This window comes from Marmota monax, unplaced genomic scaffold (assembly GCF_021218885.2).
Source record: "Marmota monax isolate L192 unplaced genomic scaffold, Marmota_monax_Labrador192_F-V1.1 WCK01_AAM20220418_F8-fsc00077, whole genome shotgun sequence".
Taxonomy (NCBI): Eukaryota; Metazoa; Chordata; class Mammalia; order Rodentia; family Sciuridae; genus Marmota; species Marmota monax.
The window spans coordinates 245,813-266,151 of NW_026694610.1; the positions used below are offsets into that span (position 1 = coordinate 245,813).

General features: G+C 31.8%; 1 protein-coding gene across 3 annotated transcripts in view; it reads left to right on the top strand.

The window, feature by feature from the left end:
* The window catches only part of Rictor (RPTOR independent companion of MTOR complex 2), a 116,819-nt gene that overhangs the window by 42,778 nt on the left and 53,702 nt on the right, over positions 1 to 20,339 (top strand). For all 3 annotated transcript variants that reach the window (XM_046422228.2, XM_046422229.2, XM_058572057.1), the window contains 3 exons: positions 11,726 to 11,790; positions 12,865 to 12,996; positions 18,645 to 18,708. In XM_046422228.2, the coding sequence (XP_046278184.1) occupies positions 11,726 to 11,790; positions 12,865 to 12,996; positions 18,645 to 18,708 (261 nt within the window). The remainder of the gene's footprint in view (positions 1 to 11,725; positions 11,791 to 12,864; positions 12,997 to 18,644; positions 18,709 to 20,339) is intronic.

The window sequence follows — 20,339 nt, forward strand, 5'->3', positions numbered from 1 at the left end:
TTTATTATAAAAATTATTCACTGATTTAGCACAAAACATTTATTGAATTTAATTATGTCTCTAAATTTTATTTTCTTAGAGACCTAGGTTTATAAATATTTATTGAGTTGTTACTCCTGTAAAATCTGTAAGTTCATTCCATCGTTGAGTAAAATTTAGAAATTCTCAGAAATCCAAAAATAGCTTTATAGAATAAGAAAAAAATAATGATGCTTCCAGGAGGCTAGTGGGGTTATTTGGTCACTGTCTCCTATGATATTTGTTACCGGTTACTATCGCTTTAAACTTAGTTTCTCAAATACAAGAAATATGTTATACTTTTCTAGTCACATTACTTTATACCCCAAAGCTTGTCATATAATAGCTGTTTAATTGTATCAGATTGAGAAGACTCTTAGATTGAGAAGACTTTACACCTTTTTTTTTTTTTTTGGTGTGGGGATTGACTCAGGGCCTTGTGTATGCAAGGCAAGCACTCTACCAACTGAGCTATATCCCTGGCCTTTAAATATGAGCTTTTGTGTTCACTATTATAATTATTTTGTTATTAAGTATAACCCTAGCTGTTAGTGTTAAGTTACTTAAGTAGACCAGTGATGCTAAAATGTTGTATAGGGTGAACTTTATTTCTAAAACTTCCTTTTAAGGTATGAGGAGAGGCAGCTAGTGATGTGATCCTTTAATCATGTGAATGTCACACACCATGCTTGCTTTCTGACATCATTTCACTAGATAAAGTAATGTGTATAGCAGACTGCTGATGAATATAATTTTAGAATTCTGTTTTTAAAACTGACAGCATGTTCATAATCTAAAATCCTAATTTTTAAAGATGAAAATGTTTTATCTTGTTTATATTATAAAAGTTGTTTTTTTCCTGTTTTTGTGGTAAAAGCTCCAAAGGAATGTTTATTTTGCTGTTTTTTTTTTAAGTGAAGTAGAAGCTAAACATAAAAAAGTGCTACAGCGGAATTTATACTAAAAGTGAAAGTTCTCCCTCACATCTTTTCCCACCCTCTTTCCCACTCCAAAAAATACCATTTTCCAGAGGTAACTATTAGTAGGTACTTATCCTTTTCTGACATAAATACACATAAATAGGAGTGAATATAGATAGATAGATTGTGTGTGTGTGTGTGTGTGTGTGTGTGTGTGTGTGTGTGTATGTGTAGATGGATACATATTGATAGAGGTGTAGATGTGTTTGTGTTTCACTGGTTTGTGAGAATTAAGTGAAATAAACAAAATGAAGTGTTTTTTGTAGTGCTCACTTTATTTACCATTTACTCATGTATTCACCATTTTTATAGACGAGAACATACTATCTTAGAAGTATTTATATATAAAGGTATATGTGTTATATATAAGTATGTATGCATATTGATTTGTAGCTTGCTTTTCTCAATATACCATAGAATGCTTTCCTTTTCTGTACATATCAATCTACTTTTTAAAATTGGCTTTTATGTATTTAAATTGTATAAAAATATGCCATGGAATTTTAATATATGTGATAATACTTTTTTTGTTTGGCTTATTCTCTGTTGCTTATTTTAGGGAACTTTTTATTTCACTTTTGGAGCAATATCAGTAAAATTGAAAAAACATTAAAAACTACTCAATACCTTTTAAAAGTTGGTCATTTTAATAAGTACTGCAGGAAAAATTCTGTTATCTAGAAATGATTTACAGTTCTAACTTTTTCAGAATATAATACTGTTGAGAACCTCTTACGAATATTTTAGTGTTTGTATAATAGCACCATGTAGATTAATTATAACAAAAACAAATTCATTCACTGATGATGGGCATGGATTTCTTTTTGGCAAACCAATGACATGTTATCAAAACCTTTACTCCATTTTATTTTATTTTTTGTGGTGGTAGGGATAAGCCCATAGCCTTGCATATAGTAGGCAAGTACTCTACCTCAGAGCCATATTCTTAGCCTTTTGTCCCATTTAAAAATAATATTTGTGATATAGTACTTGTTTTGCTTATATTTAAATTTAAAATGCTACCTTCATAAAATAATTTTGAATTTCTGACGATATTGAATGCTTAATTTCACAGATAACAAATTCAGTAAACCTAATTCATCTTAATTTAAGTAAAATGAAGTTATTTTCCCATATAATTAGGAAAACCAAATGTTGGGTCCCAGTTTCAAGCAAAAGAACCCAGGCGCTGGAAAGCATCAATTATATTCTCATTTGTTTTTTGTGGTGCTGGGGATTTAATGTGGGACCTTGTGCATACTAGATAAGTGCTCTACGTTTAAGCTATATTACAATTGTCATCATCAATTATATTGTATTTTCAATTCTCATTTCTGCTTTTTTGTTGACTTAATTCTCATATAAATACTTTCCATATGACTAAGATATATCATCTTTACAATTTTTAGTCTTAAAAAGGAGAGTGTATCTCTTATAGCATCTTGTATATGTACTCTGATCCTATAAAACCAATTTAAAAAGCGCATGACATGCTGGGTCCCTGCCTCAGTGAGAATGTGATAAATAGTAATTTAGCATTTCATGTGCCAACTATAATGCTAATTCTTACATTTGCTAAGGTCTTTAGTAATATCTAAATGTAGTTAATCATTCATTTATTGTATATAATAACTTGTGTGATTGGGAGACAGTTATAGTTTAATGACATTAACACAGGAGACAGAATATTACTAGTAATGGCTAAGACAGTAATGAAGAAACTGCTGATGGTTGAAGATTAATTACTAATTTAGTCAGTTATAGAGGCAGGATGAGATAGAGGCTCATAGTTTAAATTCTCCAACTCAGTGTTCTTCTACTATTTCTTTACATTGAGGAAAACAGCTAAGGGGTTTGATTGGTATTTTAGGGCTTGGTTATATAAATTAGGAGATGACAAGGTTGTGAGTAAGTTGCCACAAAAATTTTGTAGTAAAATAATTATTCCTCATATTTTGAAACTTATATGAGAACTCTTGATAACTCTAATACTGCAAGTATATTTCTTTAATAATCCAGAATTTAAAATGCTAACACTTCTCTAATTTCTTTTTCCTGATATATGTGAATTTATTTACAAATAGAACATTTATTTTATACCTAATAAGCTCATTTAATTTAAAAGCAATATTTTCATTTATTCCCACTGTAGCAGAAGAATGGATATATTGCTTCTTCAGAAATTGAGTTGATAGGTGTAAATCATAGATAATGAAACATCGTCCCCACTTTAAAAGCACAAAATTTCATGTTGATATAAAGAAATTCTAGGCATCATTAATTTTTCCATTAAAATTACGATATATCCACAGTTTAGCTAGGTATGGTGTCATATGCCTATAGTCCTAACTGTTAGGCAGGAACATCACCAGTTCAAGGACAGTCTCAGCAACTTAGTAAAACCCTGTCTCAAAAAAAAAAAAAAGTTCTGGGGAGGTAGCTCAGTGGTAAAGTACCCCTTGGTTTGATTCCTTGTACCCACAGGGGAGAAGAATTAGGTTAAAGTAATCATTGCACCATGAAAAGAAACCTTTATTTTCTTTTTCTATTTCTATTTGCTACTACACAGTGACAATATTAAAATACCAATAATCTGTAATACCAGGGAACTATCAAATGGATAAATATTAAATTATTTTTCAGTAAAAGTGTAGTTTTTTTTGTTTGTTTGTTTTAATTCTTTGAAATAGGCTATTTTGTATGGCATTTTTAAACTAGTTATTCAGGAGAAAATATTGCTTAACTTCACTTATTTATGTATATAAAGGTAGAGTGCAGTTCTCTAGACTCTTCCATTTTTTGTGATGAGATGATTATATTCAGTTTGTTTGTTTTATTTCTACTTTCCCTATCCTCTGTGCAAAAAATTTCAATACAAAATTACACTAATACGTTTTTACAGTGAGCTCTGGGCTTCGATTGGTTTGGTCTGGTTCCTGATTCCACTACTGAATTAGCTTTATGGCCTTGGGAAGTTATACTAATATCTCTATGCCTCAGTTGTCTTCGCTTATAAAAATGTTACCTGCTTTCTAAGGTTTGAGATTAACAGTGACTTATGTTATTATTTATGAATACCATATATATCTCACTTTACCTAGATTGTGTAGTAATATGTCTTCATTTTGAACATGTATAAAATCCAGAATAGTGCAAAGAGGAAAATAAATTACCTAGTTGGGCATGGTGGCACATGCCTGTAATTCCAGCAACTTGGGAGGCTGAGGCAGGAGAATAGCAAGTTTAATATTAGCCTCAGCAACTTATGAGATCCTGTCTCAAATTTTTAAAAAACGAAACATAAAGGGTTGGGATGTAGCTCAGTGGTAAAGTGCCTCTGGATTCTATCCCTACTACAAAAAGAAAAAAAAAAAAAGGAAGAAAGAGAAAAATAATGTAAATAAATTACCTATTGTGTTAGCTTTTCTTTGCTATAAAAAAGTACCAGACACAATTACTTATAAAGAGAAAATGTTTATTTTGGTGCAGAGTTTTGATTATTATTGGCCCCATTTTTGGCAAGGCTGCACATAATAGTGGGAGTACATGGTTGAGCATAAACCACTTAAATCATGAACCAGGGACCAAAAGGGAAGAGGATCCCAGAATCCTCTTTGAGGGCAAGTTCCTAAGGACTGCTCATTAGGCCCTGACTCCTAAAGATTCCATTAATTCCCAGTAGGTCCTACAGGGAACCAAGACTTTGACACGAGTTTTGGGGCAATATTTAACCTCCAAATTATAGCATTATTTTAATCAGATTTTTTTTGTTGCTGTGTCCAAAAGACCTGGTGAGCAATTTTCCTCCTGATGAAACAGGAGGAAAAGTTTGTTGGGCTTATAGTTTCAGAGGTCTCAGTCCATAGATGGCCAAATCCATAGCTCTGGGTCAGAGGTAAGGTAGTACATCATGGTGGAAGGGTGTGGAGAGCAATCAGGAAGTAGAGAAAGTGGGTACTCTGCCCCCAGTGACCTACCTCCTCTAGGTACACCTTACCTGACTTTAGTTTCTTCCCAGTCAATCCATGCAGTGGATTAATGCACTGATTAGGTTTAGGTTTTCATAACCCAATCATATCACTGCTAAACTCTACCATTGAGCTTTTGGATGATGCCTTATATCTAAACCATATAAGCATCTATATGATTTCACTTTCCTTTTTGTTTTTAAGTAATTTTTATGTATAGAATTTTTTAGGTGTTTTTAAAAAATTTATTTTTAGAAACTTTTTCTCACTAAGCAGAATATTACAGTTTCCCTCGTTATTATAAATTACATAACATTAATAGATTGTGTATGTTTCCTCCTTTATGAATATTCAGTTTCCAGTTCTTTACTATTTGTAAATAATGGCATAAGCATCTTGTGTTTGAACTCACTATTTATGTATTTTATATTATTTTGCTAATATAAATCTCCAAAAGTGTGTTCTGATCCTGGTGCATTTTTCTAATGTATTTTTACAAAATATTTTTGGTTTATAATCACATTAGCAATGTATTTTATCTGGTACAATCATTTTAAAATGATTTTTTCCTATTTTGATAAGCTTTTTTTCTCTATGGAATTTAGAATAATAATTTCATTCTAAATGGATTTTTTTATTTATTCAATTCAGGATTTAGGAAACATGAATGCATTTTGTTTATTTGTCCATTTAATTTCCTCAGTAAATTTCTTGCATATTTTCTTTGCCTGATCTTCTTTTGGGTACTTAGAATTCTTCCCCTGGTTTGTTTGAACCCTTTACATTATAAGTTATTTGTATTAATTTCCAGGAGAGTGTCTCCCCCAAATGCTTGAAGTCCTAACTCCCATTACCTCAGAATGTGATTATATTTGGAGATAGGGCCCTTAAGAAAGATAATTAAGGAAAAATGAAGGAATATAGGTAGGCCTAATCCAGTATATCAGGTGTCCTTCCAAGATGAGATTAGGACACAGACAAACAAAGAAAAGACCATGGGAAGATACATTTTAAAAAATGGCCAGTTGCAAGTCAAGGAGAGTCTTAGCAAAGAAAAAAACCCTGCCATCACTTTGATCTTGGACTTCTGGCCTCCAGAATCACAAGGAAGTAAATTTATGTTTTTTAAGCCACCTGGTCTATAGCCTTAGAAAACATATATACGCCTTAACTTTTTGACTATCATGCTTCTTGCAGATATTTTTGATTATTACATTACTTACAATTTTAGGTGTGCAAATGGGTTTTTAGTGGTATAAAAATTATAGAAATTTTTTATTCTGGTTTTAAAACAGAAAATTTTGTATTATTGTTTTAAGTCAACATGTATGTATAAAAAGTTCTTATTCTTTTCAGTTTTTAAGTACTTGCAACATGGTGCATCAAACAGTAAAAATGAGACCAAAAAAAGTCATGCCCTTTGGAAAGTGAATATACTTTGTTTGTATTTTAAAATTTTAAGGATTTTATAGGAATATTGGTAAGCAATATCTGCAATATTGCCATACGTGAGAGCGGGTATTCTATTCCTGCCCTCAGCTCTATTCTACTTGGAATATTTTTCTTTCCCTCCCTCCCTCCCTCCCTCCCTTCCTTTTTTTTTTTTTTCTTTTTTGTTGTTGTTGTTTTGTTGTTTTTGTTTTGCCTTCTAAAGAAGTTAGGAAATTTTGAAAGTGTTATGAACTTACATTATTAGATTTGATGACCACTTTTTTATATGGTTATGATTTTTCTAACTTCACACTGAGGCAGAATTAATACCACTTTGGAGATTTCTCTACATCTACAGTATTAAACAAATGGTTTAACTACTCTTTAATCTGTTTCATTTAGCCCCAGTATATAACTAGAGAAAGTTTTATGTAACTTTTAAAATCAAAGTTTAAAACTCTTACCTATGTTAAAACCCTGTATATACAAGTGAGAATCTAGGTAGCTAGCTTTAGACCAGCGCTCTCAATGAAAACTACTAAGAAAACCTATTCGAAAGCAGCAGAGAACTGCACAGGCAGGGGACAAGAAGTACAGGAAAAAGAGAGAATCTTCAAAAGTGAGTTTCATTCTCCAACAGTTTGTACTCAGGGAATACTTCCTGATATGGAGTGAGGGCAGGAAACTGAGGCTTAATAGCATTAGACATAGGATTATTATTGCTGAAAACAAACAAACAAACAAAAAAAGCCTAGAGCTTTTGGTGAAGACATAGGATACTTCAAGCATAAGAAAATTCTCCCTGCACTACATTTTTTGCATGAATACTGGCTGCCTAGAAAGGGAAACTGAAAACCTAAGCAGAAAAATCTTTGAAAATCAAGGGTAGAGCTTTTAGTATATTTGTAAGACAAAATTTAAATTTGTTAGTAAGACAAAGTCTCTTACCAACAAGCTTTCAGTTGAAACCTTAGGGGGCAAGGAAAAAGCAGTTCAACTAAGTCTAACCAGAATAACCACCTAACTTTGACTCAGCACTGTACAGTGTCCTAACAGAGAGAAGGCTGACTGTATTTAGTGAAAGATAACATTGTTGGGAATCTGCAAGTTTGGTATATGAGCAGACGTCAAAGAAGCCACCAAAGGCAGGACTGATTACCTGACTAGAGCAAAAGAGAAAATAGCTAATAAGAATAACATTTTCAATAACTGTAATTAATATGTCAAGTAAATCAAGGAAACTATGGAGAAAATAGACAAAAGTTTAATATTTTCCTAAGAATATTGGACAATCTAAGATTAAATGAAAATTCAAGAAGAGAATAATATATTTTCTAGAATTGAAATCTCATTAAGAAAAAACTTATCAGATAAGAATAATATAAGATTAAACACATCAAAATTCAGGTCAGTAGAAATATTCAGCCGAAGTATTGAGATAAGAAAAAAAAGAATAAAATAGAGAATTTAGAGATTTGTGGTATACATGAAAAGATCTGACAGACATTATAATTGAATTACTGTAAGAGAATAAATAGATTTAGGCTGACATAAGTTTGAAGAGATAACGTACAGAATGTTCTAAAACTAATAAAATATATCAATTCAGATTTAGTAATTCTTGTTTACCCTAAGCAGCATTGGGTACAAAGGAAACCACACCTGGACCCATCATAGTAAGATTGCTAGAAACCAAAGACAAAGAAAAAAGCCTTAATGCATGAATGCATTCAGAAAATGTCACATAAATATACAATGGGGTTCCCCCCACCGCCAGCACCAATTCTCCTGGAACCCCTGTGAGAACTCAACAGGAACTCCAAAGTAGCAGGCGCCTGAGGCAGCAGGATCCACCCTAATCCTAGAGCCCCCTATTATATATATTATATTATATATATGAGCGCTCCTCATATATGATATATGGACATACGCACATACAGACATACAACACAAAACAGAAGTGTGCACACATAACACAATACATACAACACATAACATAATAGTAAAGGCCTTGTAGCTTTTCACAGGTGAAATCTCCATTGCAATATTTAAAAACTCCACAGTCAAAAAATAGAACTGATCAGAAAAACAATAACCTAGGTCTGTATGAGCTCAAAAAAATAAAATAAAACTTCATGATGTGGGAAAAGGCAATAATAAAATAGATATTGAAAAAAGGCATCCTGGTTACCACCTGGGTTTGACTCTTCTTTGGATATCCCATCCTTCTTCGTGTAACTTGCATATGAATCTGAAGGTATTCCCACAAGTAAGCCCCAAGGTTTCTTACATTTGAAATAGGCCTTAATGGTGTTCATTATTCATTAGCCTCCAGGTGTGGGAGAATCACTGTCGCAAATGTAAGAATAGCCAAACTGGAGTTCTGAATATCAGCTGTTATGGATTTGAGCCAAATCATCTTCTTTTTGGTCTGTAGAAATCGCTTTAGTTAATCTCTCTGGAATCCAAATCGGCTGCTGTTCTCCCTGTGGAAACACACAAACAGACCTCCGACTCCAGACAATCGCTGGGTCAGGACCTTTCCATTGTCCTGTTAGAATATCCTTCCAAAGTACCTTGGGCTTATGTACATTTTTTGGACACATATGCCTTTCCGCAGCACTAAGCCCTGATGAATCCAAATTTAAAAAGTTTAGAGTAAAAAGGGTTATTTTAAGTTTATCTTTGGGGGATATATACCCCTTTCCAATTTTTATTAGTGCATTTTAGTTACACATACTAGCAGGGGTTTATTTGGACATAATCAAACATGAATGGAATATAATTTGCTTCATTTTGGTCTCTAGTACTTCCTCTTTCTTTCCCCTCTTTTCTCCCCTGGTTCCTCTTCCTCTACTTATCTTTATTCTATTTATTTATTTACTTATTTGAATTGGTGCTTTATAGATATACATAAATGGGGAATTCACTGTGGTATATTCGTATATGTACATGATATCATTTTGTTGATTTTGTTCTGCATTTCCTCCCTTTGCTTATCTCCCTTCTCTCCTCCTTCATCTTTCTTATATTTTCATGGGATTTCCCAACCCTGTTTTTATCCCCTTATTTTGCTCTAGCTTCCACACAAGAGAGAAAACATAGGACCCTTAACTTTCTGAGTCTGGCTTGTTTCATTTAGCATAGTGTTCTCCAGATTCATCCATTTATCAGCAAATGCCTAAATTCCATTCCTCTTTATGGCTACTAAATAAAACTTCATGGTGTCATTCATGTATTAACAGGCACCTGAGCTGTTTACATAATTTGACTGTAGTGAATTATGTAAATAATAATTATGTAAATATGTGCTGCTATAAACATTTATTTGCCTGTATTACTACAATATGCTGATTTAGTTCTTTTAGAAAAATCTTAAGGAGTGGGATACCTGGGTCATATGATGGTTCCACTTTTATTCTTTTGAAGAATTTTGAGAGCACTTTGATAAGCAAAATAAACCAAACTCAGAAAGTCACAGAAAACATACAAATATTTTCTCTCATCTGAGGAATCTAGAAAGGAAAAAATGTGGGGGAGATCACATGAAAATAGAAGGGGGATCAGGAGAACAAATGAAGAAGACCAGGGTGAGGGATAAGAGGAACAAGAGAGGTACTGGGAAAAAAAAATTGACCAAATTTTTTTCGTCAAATATAACAATATTGTTATATTGTCTGCATGTACAAATATGTAACAATGAATCCCACTGTTAATATATAATTATAATGTACTAATAAAAAAGAAAAGAACAAAAAACTAAAAAAAAAATAGGAAAAAAGTCTTTAAAAGAACCTGAGAAAAAAGATTATAAATTTCAGAATAGCCAATAGTAACACTGACAGTGAATTTCTCAAGAGAAAGAATGGCTTGAAACTGTTGGAATAAAATAGCAGTTAACCTAATATTCTATATATCCAGCAAAATAGTCTTCAAAAATGAAAGCTAAAATGAAAAATTATTCTCAAACTAAAATTAAAGGAATTGTAACTAGGAAGCTGGGCTAACATTAAATCAAAACACCAACAAAATTTGTCAGTAGCAACAACAAACACAATTTTCAAGTTAGGAGGAACTACTAAAATGAAGAAAGGAATGAAGATGTTAAATATATGATAAATATAAATTGATAATTGATTAATGGGGCATAAATATAAATTGATATCGATTAAATACTGACTACAAAAACTAAAACAATAACAATAATGCCTTATGGTGTTTAGAAGTAGAAAAAGAAATAACAGTGAAATGGAATATGAGGACAATAAATGTAGTTAGAATATTTTAAGACAGCATTATTGAGAACATGGTATAGAAATAATTTCTGTTAGACTTATAAGCTAGGAACATATGCTATAAACTTTAAAGTAAACACTTAAAAAGTAGTTTTTAAACAATAAAATTACTGTGGGGAAATGGAATAATAGAAATGATTTTTGAAAATAGGATAGGTGGGTTAAAGAAATTTAAATTTGATAGGTCAAATAAAAAACAGATGATAGAAATAAATCTGCATAAACCACTCTGGAAAGTAGTATGGTGATTCCTCAGAAAACTTGAAATGGAACCACCATTTGTCCCAGTTAGTCCCACTCCTCAGCATATACACAAGGACCTAAAATCAACATACTATAGTGATGCAGCCACATCAATGTTTATAGCAACTCAATCCACAACAGCTAAGCTATGGAACCAACCTTGGAGCCCTCCAACAGATGAATGGATAAAGAAAATGTGATATATACCCACATGCGCATATAGACACACAAAGTAGAATATTACTCAGCGATAAAGAGGAATGAAATTACGGTATTTGATGGTAAATGGATGGAACTAGAGACTATCATGCTAACTGAAATAAGCCAATCCCAAAAGCCAATCCCAAAAAACCTAAGGCAAAATTTTCCTCTCTGATATGTGGATGCTAATACACAATAAGAGCGGGGGATAGAAGTTTATTGGATTAGACAAAGGAGAATGAAGAGAAAGGAGAGGGGGATGGAAATGGGAAAGACGGTAGAATCAATCAGACATAACTTTCCTATATTCATATGTGAATACACAGCCAGTGAAGCTCCACATCATGGACAACCACAAGAATGGGAAGTTATACTCCATGTATGCATAATGTGTCAAAATGCAGTCTACTGTCATGTGTAACTAAAAAGAACAAATAAAAAATGTTTTAAAAGAAATAAAGCTGCATAGTTTTATGGTAAAATCATAAAAATCATAACATTTATTAAAATGTCTATTTTCTAACTTAAAAATATAATGTATAAAAATTCACAACTCATGTATACATACTTTGTTTTGTTTGTCTGACAGCTTCTTTGTGATATTGGACACAGTGAAGAAAGACTGGGCTTTAACTATGAAGATATCATAATTTGGTAAGTATTGTTCACTTACCTCCCCATCTCTTCCAGATTTTAGTAATTTTAAACTAGAAATAAGATAATATAGCCCCTAATAGTTTATTTTGAAGTAAGCTACTTGAACATTAGAAACTTTCAGGATCTTCAGTGGTTTTGTTATCTTGTAAATCTTTGTTGATACTTTGTAATTTTTAAACATGAAGAACCAAAGCTAATGGTCAAAAGCACCTTGATTTTTATAATTTAAATTTCCAAATTAAATCTAAAATTTCCAGGTTGAATTTTTCTCATATTCTGCCCAGGAATAAAGAAATCTATAACTCCAGATCTCTGAGAGAATGTATACTTAGGGCAAATTTGATTCACCCAAGCATATTGATAGAGGCATAATATTTAATATACTTTAATTTTCATCTTTATGGTTCTCTTAGGAATTAAAATTGAAAGAAATGGTCTGTGCTGTCATTATAAAGCATTTTTATTTCTGGTTTAAACAAATGATTCTTTTATACAGATAGAATCAAATAGACAAATGAAGGAGAATAGATTGTGAGGCATATATGATATAGCTTGAAAAAGATATATTTAATTTCCTATTGTTTATATAATGTAGACATAGAAGATAGAATAAAACTCAGTAACATTTGTTTGATTATAAGAATGTACCAAGAAGGAAAGATTAAAAACACCACCATCACTAAGTGAAATTTGTGGTTTGGAGTGAATGGTTTTTATATAAGCAAAATTGAGGTAGAATTAATCATGCATAGTTAGAAGTTTTACATAGCTCCACTGAGGAAGAATTTGATACAGGTTGAGCGTACCTAATCCTAAAGTCTGAAATCCAATATACTCCAAAATTTGAAAGTTTCTTAGTGTCATAGAAGTGTTCAAAAGCTTTGGATTTGCAGATTAGGAATTCTCACTTAGTATGGTCTACGCAAATAATTCTAAAATCCTCCAAATTGCAGAATCCAAAACTTTCCTCATCCCAAGTGTTTTGGATAAAGGATACTTCTTAGCCTGTAGTATAATTTTATGTGCATTTGAAACTCATGCAACAAAATTCTTTTGTTTATTTTCACACAGTTTGCGCTTAGCTTTATTAAATGAAGCAAAAGAAGTGCGAGCAGCAGGGCTACGGGCACTTCGGTATCTTATACAAGACTCCAGTATTCTGCAGAAGGTGCTAAAATTGAAAGTGGACTATTTAATAGCTAGGTAATTTTCTTTGAGTTTATATGTTTTTAAATTTTTATGTCAGGTTTTAACATTCTTGTGTAAAGTGTACATTTATTTTTATGTAAAGCTTGGCCATTTTTACATTACATATACAGGAAGTAAGAAGACTTTGAATATTTTCAGCATGACAGTAGAGCTCCATTATATATTCAACCAGTAGTAAATATTATTCTGAATTTTCTCATCATACACTAGTTTTTCCTGTTCCTAAGTATCAGTTGAAAGTATACAGTAGTTACTTTTTTCTTTGACTGGTATCTGAAATTTATCCATGTTAATTCATTTTTGTTTTTTAGTACTGTGTAGTATTTCATTTTATGATTAGACCACAGAAAATAACCCAGAAAAATCAATAATTTTCAGCTCTTACCTATTTTGAATAACGCTGCTTTGAATATTCTTGTGCAAATCTTTGTGTGGACATATATGCTCTTATATCTCTTAGTTATATGTAGAACTGGAATTACGAGGACATATACTTGTTTAACTTTAGTAGATACTGCTAAATACTTTTCCAAATGTTTGCTCTGACTTAATACTACTTCACCACATATATGAGAATTTCAGTTTCTCCACATCAGCATTTGATGTTTTCCGTCTTCAAATCTGGCTTTTTGGAATGGATTTCATTATGGCTTCTTATTTTAGTATTAATTTGCAGGTCCTTGGTAAGTGAGAACTTTTGTTTGCTTGTTGCCAATTTGGTTATCCTAACTTTTTCCCATTTGTAAATTGGATTGTCTTTTGGGTTATATAGGAGTTCTTCAGTTTTTTTGGACATGAGTCTTTTTATAGAATATATGTTAGAATATATTCTATATTGAGTTTGTCTTGCCATTTCACTCTTTGATGAACAAAAGTTTATAATTAATGAAATTCAAAGTGCTTTTTGTCTCTTTTAAAGAGATCTGTGTTTTCTGTTTTTTTTTTTTTTCTTTTTTCTTATGCATGTAAGTCTATGAATCATCTGTTTTGACTTGATCAAATTTGATTTTTGGGTGAAGTATGAGGTAGGTATCAAGTTATGATTCATTTTTATCTTGATGAGTATCCATTTATTGAAAAAATTTTATTTTGTGTCTAGATTAAATTCACCTGTGTTATAAATCAGGTCACTAAGTATGTTTTTCTCTGTTCTCTATAGTTGGTCATTTTGTCTATTCTCACACTAGTTTCTCACTGTTTTCACTACTTTAGCTTTATAATTCATCTTGATATCTGTTCATGTGAGTTCCTCCATCTTCTTATACTATTTTGGGTTTTGCATTTACATATAAATTTTAGAATCATCTGTTCATTTCTGCATAACTTGTGGGAATTTAGTAAGGATTGCATTGAAGTTGTAATTTAATTGGGGATGAATTGACATTTTAATTGAATCTTCCAAATATTAATTTCTTGGAAATTTTGATTTCTTTCAATAAATTTTGTTGTTTTCTCTGCAGAGGTTTTGAACTGTTGGTAAAGTTTATTCATATGCATTAGGTTTTTATAGAATAATAGTACTAATGTAATTAAAATATTTTTCTTTACTGTTTATAGCTATTACTATATAGGAAAACATTGGCAAAGGGAATTGACCTCTTATTTAGCAACCACACCAAATTCATTATGCAATTCTACTTGTTTATAGGTTATATTGGATTTCCTATGCACATAAGCATTAATTGCAAATGATGACTATTTTATTTTTTTCTTTCAAATTCTTTTAGCCTTTTAGCCTTGTTTTGTTTGTTTGTTTGTTTTTGCTTTACTGCAGTTGTTTGAATATAACACTTACTAGAATGATACTAGTGTTTTACTCGTGAACTCAGGTAGAAAGTATTTAATATTTAGCCTTTGTTTGTACTTTCAATATGCTTTTAGTAAACCAGGGATTGAATCCAAAGGCCCTTAACCATTGAGCCACATCCATAGGCCCTGCTTTTTTCTTTTCATTTTTTTGGTTTTTTTTAAGTTTTGAGGCAGAGTATCCTTAAGTTGCTTAAGGCTTTACTAAGTTGCTGTGGCTGGCTTTGAACAGTGGAACCATTTGCCTCAAACTTACTGCCAAGCCAGTAGAATTACAGGTTTGTGCCACTGTGCCCGGCTGTCTTCTACTTTTTTATAACTGAATTTGGTTTGCTGATATTTTGCATAATACTTTTGACAACTATTTTCATGAGAGGCATAGGCTTTTATTTTTTTTAATTCCACTAATAACTTGTCTGGTTTTGGTATTAGGAATATGTTTCATGAAATAACTAGAGAAGTATTACCTTCTTTTTATTCTCTGGAAGAATTTGTATAATATGTATGTTGATTTTTCCCCCCTACATGATGAACAGAATTCACTATTAAATCTCACTTGCTGAGTTTCTGTTTTTAGGTATTTAAAAAATTCTGATTTGTTTAATAAATGTAGTGCTATTGAGACTTTTTTTTCTTGAAATTTCATGTTGCATTCATTAAGTCTTCAAAAGGTTAATACCTTTATAATTATGAAATGTCCCTCTTTATTCCTAGTAGGAAGAAATGTTCATGTTTTATAATGATGCCTTTCTTTTATTTATTGTTTGTGTGGTATCTTTTTTCCACTTTGCTTTATCTCCTTACATCTAAGTTTTTGCCCTGTAAATATCATAGATTTTTCTACTTTAATATTTAATTCAACCATCTCTACCTTCTAATTAAAGTATTCAGAGTATGGGTGGTTTAGTATGTGTATAATTTATTAACTGTATCTAATGTAATTACTTATTTGTGAGTTTGTCATCTTGCTATTAGTTTTTGAATATATATGTTTGTTATCTTGCTATTTATAGCCTTTTGGTCAAAATTTTCTTGTATTTTATATTTCTTTTGTTGTCATTTTTGAATAATCAAGAATTTTCCCCCTCTTGTGTTAGTGTCTTGTTTTTATAGTCTTTGCTTTTAATAGTTGCCCTAGAGATTGCCATATATCTTTCATACATTGAGGTCTGCCCCTTTTGTTACTACCAGAACAGTCCAAATAAATCTATTGCTATTTATGTCTTCTCTTTTATGATTTTTATCTGTTGTTACATTTTAATCTTGAATCTTAACCCCACAAGATAGTCCATACATTGTTTTACATTTCAAGTATATTTACATATTATTCACCTGTTCCAGTAGTCTTCCTTCTTTTATTTCTGTGCTTTTGTCTTGAATTGCTTTCTATTTGATGAACTTCTTTTACCACTTTTTGTAATGAAGGACTACCAGAGGTGAATTATCATGTTTAATTTGTGTATAAATACCTCTATTTTGCCTTCTTATTTGAAGCTGTTTTGGCTACCAGTTAGTATTTTTTAGTGCTTATGAATTATTGTTGTTAGACTTTTTGGTACTCCATCTATGCACATGTTGGATCTTTTCACATTCCCCTGTGTGTCTGATGCCCTTATATTTTTCAACCCTTTTTGGTGGTAGTTATTAATTTTTGTACTTCAGGGTGCTTGCTTACTACTTAATGTATTCCATTCTATCCTGCTAGTAGACAGTCTCTTGAATTCTTAATTTTAGTTACTAAGTTTTATTTTCTTTATCCTTTAAAATGTTTAGGTCTCTGCTTTATTTCTCCGCCTTTTACTTTCTTGAATATATCAGTCATAGGCTTTTTGTTCTTTTGTTCTGTTTTTGGCAGTACTGGAGATTGAACACGGGTTCTCCTCAGCTCTTCTTATTTTATTTTGGGACAGGGTCTTCCTTAGTTGACCACCTGGCCTCAAATTAAGAGATACTCCTGCCTCATCATCCCAGCCTATTTGTGCCATTACACCCTGCTAACCATAATTGGGTTTTCTTTTTGGTAGCAGGGATTGAACTCAGGGATGGTTTATCACTAAGATACATTCCCAGCCTTTTTATTTTTTATTATGTATTTGATCTCCAGTATTATATACCTACTGACATTTCTGCTCTGTACCTTTACTTTTGAGAGTAGCATCTTGTGTGGTTTCTTCATGTCTTAATCCTGCTTTTGTACAACACAGAATCTGGCAACTGGCTTGAAGAAAACATTGCATACATATTTTAACTTACTTCCCTGTGCTTTCTTCTGTTTGGGATTTTGCCCCTCAACTCCTAGCCACTTTAGGTGCTACAAAATTAAGCCTCTGTCTTTCTAGTTCAGACAGACTTTTGCTTTCTCTTAGGACTCTATGTCCCTTAGACTGGAGATTTACTCCAAGAGAAAACACTGGTTGAATGTAGAGCTCCTGCAAGTTGCTGTGGTGTACTCTGTAATCCCAGTAACTCGGTTGAGGCAAGAGAATTTATATCTACATATAAAAATGTACATATAAAAGGCCAGCAACTTAGGAGACCTTGTCTCAAAATTTAAAAAGGCTTGGTAATGTGTTCCTGTATTAAATCCGCAGTAAAACACACACACAACCATGCACACATATACATATATAACGTAGAGTTTTCTTTGCTTTCTTTTCAGGCATTATTCTCCATTATCCTTTTTATTTGTTTGTTTTTGTTTTTTGGTACTAGAGCTTGAACCCAGAGTGCTTAACCACTGAGCAACATCCCTATCCCTTTATGTTTTTTATTTTGAGGCAAGATCTCACTGAGTTGGTTAGGGCCTCGCTTAGTTGCTGAGGCTGGCTTTGAACTTGTGATCCTCTTGCCACAGCCTCCCAAGCTGCTGGGAATACAAGCATGTGTCATGAGACCCAGCCTCCATTGCTCTTTTAATAATTGGTTTTTCAAGTTTTGTTTTTTTTTTCCAACCTTCACAATTGTTTTTAGCTGGAGGATTAGTCTTATTTAAGCCTCTCTGTAATGGCCAAAAATGGAATTCTATATCTATTTAGTTTTATTGTGTTTCATATGCTGGGGCTCTAACCTGGGAGCTAAGCTCTCTACCTTGAGCTACACCCCAGCTACACCCATCTCCTACTTTATAATAGATTTGCCTTAGATTAATTTCACTTGAACTATAAAAGCAGCAATTTTTAAATAGTAAACTATCTACATATAAAGTATTAGAATACTGAATTACTACCTAAACCTAAATTCAAAAAAATGATTTATACTGTTATGCTAAACAAAGACTCTTTCAAATTGGATAATTTAGTAAATTTTACAAGGAAATGTCAGCTAAGTGATATTTGATCAAACATTAGGTATTGAGGAGAAATCAGAATTCAAATTATACTTTTTTAAAATAGAATTTTTATAGATACTGTATAAGACAGTTATGACACATATTTAAGCCTTGGTTAAAATCACAAACTAAAGCAGGATTAAAATATTTCCCCATTATAATTTTTCTAAAATGAATTTTATCAGGTGTATTAATATTTTTTCAGTTGGTTTCTGTTAGTTTATTCTATAGGTGTAGATTATGTGTCTGAGCCTTTCTTTAAATAGAGGTAGTCCTATAAAGAACTTACTACATTTTTTTTCCTAAAGTTTTCAAGGAAATGGTTGGTTTTTTAAAATAACATTTTATTGCTAGAGCTACATAGGGTAACTAAAGTATTTGCTGGTACTCGAAAAATATGTTTTCAAGTTTTAATATATATTGACATTATGAAAATTATTTTGATTTATCAGAAAAAAAGTTGTGTAATAGGATTTTATCAATGATTAATATTTTGTGTATTATTTAGGTGCATTGACATACAGCAGAGCAACGAGGTAGAGAGGACACAAGCACTTCGATTAGTCAGAAAGGTATGCTCTATGTGTGAGAGTAAAGGCAAGTTTATGGTTTTTGTGTTAACTGTTTACGTTTTTAGATTAGATGGTTGTGAAATCTTTCTATTAATATCCATATCTTAAATTTTCTTTAAACATTTTAATTTTGTTAAAGTAATATAAATTAAGTAGATGTGTTAATTTTTGAGGTAAGCATAACTATTTTATGTAATTATTCTGTGTGATTGGGGGATAGTTAGAATATTTCTTACAAAATCTTCATTGTGAAGAGTATTTCTTTCGCGCATTATAAGTGTAAATGTAATTACATATTTCATAAGTTATTAGAGAAAGAATTACTTGCTCTCCTTCCTGGTTTTCTCTTAATTGCATGCTTGTAGTTAATACTACAAAGTAGTTGTCACAAGTATTACAAGTTTGTTGTTTTGAAGGTGAATTTGAATATAGTCCATGGGCAAGTGCCAAAACAACTCAAGCTATTGTGTAGGATTAAAGGTTATAAGTTGAACTTCTTAGGAATGTGCTAAATCCATAAAGATGCTCATGAGAATTCTTTTTGTTGTTATTGAATGTTATGCCCTAATGACCAAGGAATAGAGTGAAGGTAAATTTTGTTGGGACACAGCCTGAGAAAAGTATGGCATTTCCTCCTTCATAAAAATTGTACAGTTTATGTTCATTATGTAAAAATGTCTAAAATTATTTAACAGTTGAAATTTATAGTTCTTTACCACTTTTCTACTTTGAATTCAGTGAATGCTCCAAAATTATGGGATGAGTTAGTTTGTTAACTGCGTTCCATCCTTTTCCTTTTTCTTCCAGTTGTGAACCCTACGCTTAGTAATAGTACCCACAGTTGACCATAGTAAGAAACAAATAAATGGAAAAGTTGAGTCTTAAAAGAAGTTTGAAAAGTTAAGAGTGATATTGGAGATAGATTCTGAAACTTTTTTTATAGGTAAACTGTTATCTCAGGACTGTGGTTTGGCTTTTCATATTTTAAATTTAAAAATGAATTCTAAATTTTGTCGATTCATATAATCCCTCCTAATACTATGAGTATTCAAGTCAAGAAAACAGAATTTCTTTCTGAAGAACACAGAACAACTCTTTGGGCTTGGAGGTTATATATCTCCATATTTATAATATTGGGGGCTAAAATATTAATGTTAAAATAACAATAAATCATTACAAGTAGATAACATTTATTTTAGGAAATAATTGTTTTCCAGAAAAAGAAAATTAAGAGTTTCATTGTTTTAGATTTTTGCCAGTCTTTTAAAATGAAACTTGATAGAAGATACCTAGGTTATTATAATTGCTTCTATATTCAGTCTTTTGTATTAACATATGCACTGGAACCTCTAGAAAAAATTTCAGTATATACTTATGAGATAATAAGAGTTTAAACGACAATATCTTTGATTTGTGTTGCTATGGAAAGGTTTTTTTTTTTTTTTGGTGGGGGAGGGGTGGGTACTAGGGATTCAACTCAGGCACTCAGCTGCTGAGCCGTATCCCCAGCCCTATTTTATATTTTATTTAGAGACAGGGTCTCACTGCGTTGCTCCAGCACCTTGGTTTTGCTGAGGCTGGCTTGAAACTCAGGATTCTCTTGCCTCAGCCTTCTGAGCCACTAGGATCAT